The 9957-nt window shown below is 37.6% G+C and overlaps 1 protein-coding gene across 1 annotated transcript; it reads left to right on the forward strand.

Moving 5' to 3' along the window:
• Positions 1 to 1765: 1765 nt before the first annotated feature.
• On the forward strand, positions 1766 to 9770 carry LOC146469141 (beta-2 adrenergic receptor-like). The gene is made up of 3 exons (XM_085123803.1): positions 1766 to 2328; positions 4570 to 5123; positions 8091 to 9770. Exons 2-3 carry the CDS (start codon positions 4720 to 4722, stop codon positions 8782 to 8784), a joined length of 1098 nt encoding a protein of 365 aa, XP_084979929.1. The 5' UTR covers positions 1766 to 2328; positions 4570 to 4719; the 3' UTR covers positions 8785 to 9770.
• The last annotated feature ends 187 nt before the right edge of the window (positions 9771 to 9957 follow it).

Genomic DNA, 9957 nt, shown 5'->3' on the forward strand with positions numbered 1-9957 from the left:
AATTTTCGCGAAAGCGGCTGTCTGAAAGTTGTCTGCTGTTTCAACTTGACAACGTGACAGGTAATCGACAAATCAATATTTCCTGTTTCTCAGGAACGGGAAATTCGAAGAACAAGGGAACCTCCACCGTCTCCTTCCTTGTTCACTTTTTCATTTGCATAATTTTTCCGTCACTTTGTGCTCATCAAAAAGTACGACTGCTCGCAGTGTAATTGAATTTTTTTTGTCTGGGGGGGGGGGGGGGGTAAGAGGATACCTTGTTCTCCTATGTAACAGTACAGCTATTGTTGTAATTGTTATTGTTGGTAAGCAGTTTGCTTCATATACACTAAAAATAAATATAACTCCGGAAAGGTTGAGGAATTTGTAAGGTTATTACGCGTTCATACGATAAGCAGATAAATTTATGCTATAAAAAGAGGAATTGTGGAGCTCCGCTTTTAGGCTTCGCTAAATATATATTCTGTAGTATAACTCGTTATAATTAGTTTATCGGATTTTGGTGTTCGTTGAAATGAGCTTCCAGCTAAGGGATTACAGCATGTGTTAAGCCTCTTCTGCATGAGATCAATTAATCGAAGAACGGACGCAATCAGCAAATATCATGGAATATTTTACGCAAATAAGGCCTCGGTCAGTATTATCTGATTTTTGTGACACCCTTTCTGGATTAGAGAGAGATTCGGACTGTTATGTGTCAAGGAAAAACATTGCACTGGAAAACAGGATGAAAATGAATTAAATATGTAGTTTCCATAGTTTGTTAAGGCCCGTTTAAAGGGCTTCAAAATTTTGTAGAACGAATGTTGCGCAAATGTTGTAAGTGAAAACAACGTTTAAATGACCCTGAAGGGTTGGCCTAAGAATCACGTATCACTGCTTATATTACGATTCTTAATCAGATTTTGGTTTTATTTCAAACGAGTTTCCTGTTAACTGATTACAGCACGTCTTACGCTTCTTCTATCTATTGTGAAAGGGATTGGCAAATCACAGATTTAACACTGAATATTTGACGCAAATGAAGCCTCGATATAAAACGAATTTGGTTCTTCTTCTTTGACATTAAAAACTTCAAGCAAAAATATTGCGCCTAGATCGAAGGATAAATTTCATACTTTCTTTCAAAACAATATTTTTATTAAAGGAAAACGGATATTCGGGCACAAAATAGAAAGGAAATTCGCCTTTGGCTAAGACAGGTTTAATCCCATGGGAAATGGACAAAACATTTTGATTTCGATTCTGGAAAAATAAACTTTTAAAGATTACATTGATCATTTTTTTAATTAGCACATTTTCCGGATTAAATAGAAATCTTGTCACAGTTCTAAAAGCCGAAAATGTTTGCTTGGGTATTAAGCGTTATCGTTTAGCCAGCTTTAAACAAACACCTCATTTTCAATTGTCTGTAAAAACTTCGATTGAAACCTGTTTTAAAACTAATTGCGTGCATTTTGCCTGAGAATTTACCGGAAAATTGAAATGTTTTTCCGTTTCAAGAATTGTATGTGTCAAGTTCACTACTGATAACAAAAGAACACTTTTTAAAATTCAGAATGATCTTGATAAGAAACCAATTATTGACGAGATACATTGGGAATGTAACACATGTTGATAGCCGCCAGGTCTCAACTCTGCAATCAGTTTCTCAGTGAAAATTATTTTTACGTTTTGTTGACAACTTTCTTGGTTGGTATTGATCACTGATGTAATTGAGTCTTGTCACGTTCAACAGTTGAGGTTCTAATGGCTTTTAACGCTTTGAGTCGGTGATCAGACCGCGGAATCCGGCTTTGGATGAAATCCTAAAATTGTGACCATTCAAAAAAATATATCAAGCTATTGACAAGTTCTTGGTATCATGTGGTGCTGCTTCTTTTAAGCTAATTTACAATTTACTCCATTTTTATGTTAAACTGAGACCCCTTGATTTAATGGGAAGAAAAGACGGTCCAAGACTCAGCAGGGTAAGTCATTTGAGCTTTGTTAAGTTCGCTTTAGCTCACGATTCGATCCTGAAAACTGTAAATATTTTGAGCCTCTCAAGCCAGTTCTTGAAGCGTTCTTGTGTTTGCAGTTTTGATTGGCAGTATGCCGACAGAACGGAAAAATATCTCGCGCGGGTGATATACTAATAAGTTCAAAGGATATTTTTATTTATTGCCCGGGGGGATATTGCTTATTTGCACGACAGGTGCATGGCTATCGTTGTGGAAAACATTTCCTCATTGTCTTGCGGAGGCAGATAGATTGAAAAAAACCCAACAAAGCACCGGAGAAGATCATTTAAGCTCCAACCTTCAACAGAGACAAACGTCCCGACAGGTATGACTCATGAATTTTGTTTGAACGTTCTTCGAATTAAGGTACTGTGAGCTTCTATATTGATCGTGCACTTATCTATTCGATACGTTTGTAGTGAAACTAAACGAAAAAAAATCCATTCATTTCAGTTTTAAACCACGGCCTAGTTCACTGATATATCAAACATCATCACAAATCATAGTAAATGGACGCTGTGAGCTTTAGGTTTTAAAATAACAGCTCGGGGAAAGCCGAATAAAAGAGTCAACAACATTGGCTTAACCTAGCCAGAAAAGATAGATCGTTAGTTTTCGCGTAGATGGACTAAACGGAGCTTATGCGGTTAAAGAAAATCTTTTTCAAAATAAGCGTTCGGACACGTTACAAAAGTATCCTTTGTAATGAAGTTGATGACCGTACCTTTAGTGAAACTGACAACTGATTCGAAAGTTTCAATTACCACAGAAAACGGACTTGCAATTCACTAAAAGCATCATGTTTGGTTAGTTGAAATGGACACTGGCTCTGACCTTCGCGCTTTCAATATCACTCTGGTGATATAGTTTTCCCTTGTAGATAATAATAGTGTACAAAGTTCGAAAATAATACTGTAAGCAATGTTGTTGTTGTTGTTTCAATTTCGTGCATACGATCAATGAAAATTTCCTAGAAATTAAAGAAAGGTGAATTCAGTGTTTACATATATCACCTGCCGATGTATGTTTAGACGCAAACAGCAGAAAGTTATTTCTTTACAAAAGGAAAAACACTCTAGCTTTCCATGTACTTTTTACGTTGATTAAGAACGCTGAAGTTTTCATTTAGACAAAATTAAAAGGCCGAAATATACTGAAACTTTGAAGAATATGGAAATGGAACAATCTCTTAACCAATACAAGTCGGATACAAGATGATAGATTGTTTCAATTGCCTTGGAGTTGTTCATTTGAATTTAACAAAAGTAATCGAGAAAAACATGCAAGCACGTATCCGAACTACAGATACAATAACGGCTTTGTTGTTATCCTTGTGTCCCTAAAACTTGCAGATATAAAAATGAAAATATATAAAAAAATTGCCTGATGACGACGGTGTTGGATTTCACTGATATTGTTCTGTCAGTATTCAATTCAGTAAAATTCGTTATAACTCTGATGTATTTTGTCATTTAAATTTATCGATTTCAGCGACATCAACATGAAAGCCTGAAAAAGAAAAAAAAAAAAACAAAAAGAGGGAAAGAAAGAAAGAAAGAAAAAATGCAGGGTGGAACGGGTTTGAACCCAGTAATACTAGTAGCCTGAATACTCCTAGTCACTTCATGCTGGGTTTCCTGTGATGGACCAGCATTCCATCCAGGGGAGAGTAGTAATACTCCTAGTCACTTCATGCTGGGTCTCCTGTGATAGACTTGCATCCCACTCATGCCCTGGGGCAGTAGTAATACTTCTAGTCACTTTATATTGGGTATCCTGTGATGAACTAGCATCCCACACATGCCCTGGGGGAGTAGTAATACTTCTAGTCACTTCTGATGTGTATCCTGTGATGGACTAGCATCCCTCTCATGCCCTGAGGGAGTAGCAATACTCTTGGTTGCTTCATGCTGGGTATCCCGCCGTGATAAAATTAATCTGTGAACCTGGTTAAGTGTACCTTCCATAGCTTCCAGGCATAAACAAACTCGTTAATTTTCCGTGGGAGTTTTGACGGCACAAAACAAGCTGTTGAAACTGTGCAATATTGTCAATGGCATAGATATAGGCACAGGAATTTAATTTCCATTCGTTAAAAACAATTCTTCCTCTTTTGTAATTTATTCCATCCTTTCATTTCCCAGTAAATGAAGAAAGAAAATGTCTTGATGTCTTATTGCTGAAATGCAGATGTCCTTCACATGAAAATTCGAATATTCGGTCATTGAAGAAGTGTATTGTAATAATGCATCGAGTGCTTTCTGTTGAGGACAACTTTCGTCACATCAATTCGATGGCCATTTAAATTTCGTGTCTGTACAAACATTTTTAGGCGAATGACGCAAACTTCTTTTTCATTTCAAGTCTCCTTTAATACCTGATACCCTTAAAAAGAAATTAAGCAATGGTTTGTTTAAACAAAAAGTAGGCCTCTTTTACGAAACACATCATCGTTGATAGCTTTCTGTCATTTTAAAAGGCATGTTAACGAGTCCCTTGTCTATGCTGCTAATTAATTTGTCCAGTGTAGAAAACTAAAATGCTAATTCTGTTCAAATATTAACAGAAAATTTCCTTTTCAACGACTGGCAGCTGTTAAGGACAATCATTGGATCGAATTGATTGACCCATTTCACAGGAACTGATTCGAACTGACCCAGGTGAATCAAGGAGAGAAACACCGCACCTGACCCGGGCGACACGAGAGACAGTTAAAATGAACGCCACACAAGCAACCTTGTTGAATACCTCGTCGCCCCCTCCTACCTTTACCAGCATGCCGAGAAGCGATACTGAAGTTTACATACAAGTCACCGTGCTTGTCATAATTTGCATCGGTAGCGTTTTAGGAAACGCTTTCGTCGTGGGAATTGTCATCTGCAACTACAAACTGCACAAACCGACCTACTATTTCATCTGCAGTCTTGCAATCGCAGATTTTCTTGTCGGGGCCATCTACATTCCCTTTTACACGGCATCTTCGCTGACTCAAGAGTGGCGGCTGTCCTTTACTTGGTGCGAGTGGCACGCAGCGTTCATCTCACTGAGTTTGAATGCGTCTCTCATGACGCTGTGCTTAGTGAGTGTAGATCGGTTTCTGGCCATAACTGACCCTTTAAGGTAAGTAATTTATGTCGCTTGATAACCCCTAAGTTCTTGTGCGACAAGTTTTGCATTTTGCAAAACATTGGGAAAATAAACAGAACCACACGAACGTTCTACTCGATAGCTTTCCCTTAACTCAGTGGCCAAAGAGTTGGACTTTAATGTTAGAATTTCTTAATACAGGCCTATATGAAAGTTATGCTCAATCTGACCTCTTATCTCGATAGGTTAAGCACTAAAAAGCTGATTTTCATCTACAGATTCAAAGTTAGAACCGCTTTGTCTAGCCTGACAATTAGTACCGACATACATGTGGAAAGCACGGTTTCCGAGTGGATTGCTTTTAACGTTAGATTTTTGAAATGCTAAGAGGGTGAGAATACTTGAAATCTTAAACGCAAAACTTAACTATCTGTCATGATGGGTCAAGGGGTTCTTTGTTTCCTATTTCTACATGCACGGACAATTTGTGTATTCAAGCCATCCATGAAACATAGCCCTCACTTTTTCAATAGGTCCACTCATAACCAGAGTTTACTTTGCCTCAAATGGTGTTTGATCAAGATATTGTATTTGTTAATGAAGACCTTCGGTTGTTTTCTTTGTTTTCACACCTAGGGTCACGTCAAAAGCGTCATCATTAAACGATGAACGAGGAGACAAGTTTATATTTCTCATTCGTTGCGTCTGAATTTTGAACGATTTAGCGTTTCGTGTTGGTAAAAAGAAAAACAAGGCAGGCAATAAAATTTGCCTGGGTGCCTATGTCTGTGATAACAATGAAACAAGAAAGGGCTTCTTAAATTTAATAAAAAAAATTAAATAATTTGTGTGTATACCTAGCTCGAATACGAATGAGTTTTTAGACAGGACGGAAAACTCAAATACAAACAACAACTTATCTTCGCAACCAGACTTTTACGAAAAAAAGAACTGTTTTTTTTCCCAACAGTCTGCTTGCGTAGATAGATAACTGCGAGAATCTTTTCTTCTTTATAATTTTTCATCCGCATTACGTATACATGTTTCATTATATTATTCATCAAAAGTACGCTTACAAAAAAGAGAATTGTTTTTAATTTTTTAAAACGTCTCGACAGCTCTTCTGTCATCTTCAGTTTAAATTGTAAAGTACAAAAATATATACATTCATCAAAAGTTTGCGAAAAATGACAACTGTTTGATTTTTAAAAACATGTTTCTATAGCTCTTGACTTCTGTCATATTCAATTTAAATTGGGAAGTACAAAGTTGAATTTAGAATAATTACATCAGTACAAATGCTAATGAGAACAGAAAAAGCTTATAACAGAATAATTTAACCTACCTACTGCTATCCAGACTTTTTGACAATGATTAATCAGTAGTCATTTATTTTTCAAGGGTGTGTAATGAACTCAGAACATAACTTGCTCCCATTTGGCCTGATAGCTCAATTGGTAGAGCACTGCACCGGCATCGCAGATAGTCATAGATTAAAATCCCGTTCAAGCCTGGATTTTTTCAGATTTTTTCGCAATAATCTAGTTGCGTAGATAACTGGGAGAATCTTTTCTTCTACATCATCTTTCATCCGCAGTGCGTATACATGTTTTACCAAGAGATTCTGTTGGTTTTACCTATACAAACAACAACTTCTTGCAAAAATACTATTACAGGAACGTTTTGTGACAGCCGTTAATTGGGTGATGTTTGGAGGCCAATGACTGTACCAATTTTAAACTGTTATCAACGTTTTACTTGTTATAGCGAATAAGTAAAATTCGTATGACAGTACAATAAAGGAAACAATGGCCTATTCACCGTTCATCCTTGTCTGCGACAGAAATAAAGACAAAAGGCGTTTTTAAAACTGAAACACTTTTAATAATTTGAGAGTAAATCGAAAATACAAACAATTATTAAGACAGGAAGGAAATTTTATTACAAACAACAGCTTCTTGCAAAAATCCCATTACTACAGGAAATTTTCCCGACAGCTATTAATTTGGCGCATTTAGGAAGCCATTGTTTCCTTCATACCAATTTTCAACTATTATTAACGTTTTGAAAACAGTGAATAAATATAAACCTTTTAAAGCGATTAGGGCCTAAAAGCTTTTGGGTAAAAAAATACTGAAGCTGAAAAGTCGATTGAATAAGTTAATACAAAACGTGAGAAACACTCCTTTTTATGTAACAACTTTGTAGTGTTTGAGTAATTAAGTTCAGTTGTCCAATCAGGATGCGAGAATAGCCGCCTAGAAACCAGCTCAAGTTTACTTATGGCCTATGGAAGTTTTTCACGAATTATGATTGAATGGACGATTTCGCGAAATTGCGCGCGCAAATAAATCCAACCCACGAAGGTATTTGTGGATTACTTTTCTTTCCTTTTCACCCTTTACACACTAACATCAGAATGCACATTCTTCATACTGTTCTCTATACATTTCCTATGGAATTTGTTTAACAATCAAGAGCTTGTTAATTTGGTGATCATTTTCTTTCTTCTCATGGCCTTTAAGGATCCTAGTCAGCCTCCGCCATTTTCGATGCCATCGAAATTATCGATATTGCATGGTGAAGCGAAATCTTATTGCTTACTCTAAGTTGTGTTCCTGAAAGGATGCTTCATTATCTTTAGTAGTTTTACAGTGATTGTGTTCATTTCGACATGCTCCGAATAAGATATAATAGCCAAACTCTTGCATATAAACAAACAAAGGTGTGGCTGACTAGGGCCCTTAAATGTTTGATTCAGCAGTGATACTGTAATGAGAAATTAGATGCTAGTCACTCTTAGGGGTTAAACAATTAAATTTGCTTTCAATCTAAACATTTCAATAACTATACATTTTGAACAGGACGCAAAATTATGAAATGGCGAAAAAATTGCCGAAAGATACTTTTCAAAGCTTCCCCTTTAAAAATGCCGTGAGCATAAAGAAAGCAGCAAAACACAAAATGCAACATACCTAATTCAGTTATTTTCTGTTCTAGGTACCAAACAACCATGACTACTCGCCGTTCTGCGCTCCTTCTGCTAGGGGGCTGGGTGCACTCCATCTTCTGGGCCGTGACACCGCAGATGGGCTGGGGCGAGGTCGTCTATGACGTCAAGACCTCCACCTGCCGTCCAAACTGGGGCGCGAAGGGACTGGGTAACAGAGTGTATGTACTAGGCCTGGCTCTTTTCCCCTTTGCCGTCCCAGTAATTTGCATGACTTATTGTTACTGCCGGATATTCTTCGTAGCCAGGCACCACATCCAGAGTATAAAGAAAAACTCGGTCCATCACGCCTCTAACAACAATGCGGCTAACCAGCGAGCAATGGAAACCAAAGCAATGAAAACTCTGCTGATTGTTCTGGGAGCGTTTGTGTTGTCATGGCTTCCTTATACGTTGACTTCTATAGTAACCATGGTAACTAAAGGATCATGGAAAATCTCCAGTAGCGTTGTGAACGCAGTACTGACGATCACCACTTTAAACGGTTGCGTGAATCCGGTGATCTACGCTATAAGGGATCAGCGGTTTCGCTCTGGAGTGAAGAAGGTGTTATGTCCGCTGGCATCAAGAGGTGCTGGAGAGTTAAACAGCTATATGTCCACAAGGGGAATGTCGACCATGCAAACGGAAGCTGGACAGGAGAACGTTGAATTAGGAAACATCAACTTTGCTCAACAGAAATAACAAAGAAAGTAACTCAATTCAGAAGCGGGTTATTGGACAGAGGACGAAGATCAAGGACGTGACAAAAAATTCAGTTGGGCGAGAACTGCGCAGCCTTTTAACGCAAAACGGCAACGATACTTGCGTCCAGTTCATGGAGATTTGTCTAAGAATGTGAGATTTGAACACAGTAAAAAGTTAATGTAAAAACGAGACATCATTTCAGTGAATTAATAGGCCATTTTACAGTTGTGTGTTTAGTGACCTGGCCTTGGATTAAAAGCGAGGCTGGGGGTGACCTTGTTTTGATACAAACCCGACTGTTTTTCATATGTAAATGCAAACTAGTTAACATGAGAACAGCATGATCTACATATGAAAAGCAGTGAGGTTTGTATCAAAACAAGGTTACCCCCAGCCTCGCTTCCAATCCAAGGCCAAGCCACTAAGCACACAACTGTAAAATGGCCTATTGTCCTCGAAGAAGGTCCACTTACAGAGAAAGCGTTACCGTGGATTGATGGGAAGGAGTCACACCCACAATCCCGCGCTCTTAGCTCAGAAGCTGCGCAACTGCTGACTATTGAGGACTGGGGCGTTGGAATTTGAAGTTAAACAAAAGCAGGTGACTTGATGCTCTCAAGTCCATTTTCCCAGAATTTTGACGTCGTAAAAATCAAGTTTAATTTCATTAAAACTTCATTGATGCGTGAAAATAGAGAAAAGTCAAACTTTCTGCAGTATTCTTTGGAAGGTTTTCGGTCACAAATAATCTCGTAACCAGATCTCCCACGGTCAGGCGGAAGGGAGTGCAGTGAGATCTGGGTACGAGATCAGGTCACAAAAAACTGCTCTTCTTTGGTTAAAAAAGAAATTTTATTTATAATAGGCTAAGACTTAAGTGTACTTATCAAGGCATTATTTAAATCTCTTTGTAAAATACAAAATTTAGCCAGCTAAAACAAGTTACACTGGGAGCCTATGTACATGTACGTATCTCTGTAAAAGGAAATTGCTTTAGCTTATATCTTTGACTTTCTTACAAGTTCTATTTAATAAGCGATTACGAAATATTTATGACATTCGCTGTTGTTTATTTATCACGTCTTGAGTAAGCCTTGTTGCTTACACACAAGTAATTAATATATTTTTTAATTTCCTGTTAAAATTGTTAATTTGTACGCTTTATCTACA

This window comes from Pavona decussata, unplaced genomic scaffold, assembly GCF_977016875.1.
Source record: "Pavona decussata unplaced genomic scaffold, jaPavDecu1.1 SCAFFOLD_127, whole genome shotgun sequence".
Taxonomy (NCBI): domain Eukaryota; kingdom Metazoa; phylum Cnidaria; class Anthozoa; order Scleractinia; family Agariciidae; genus Pavona; species Pavona decussata.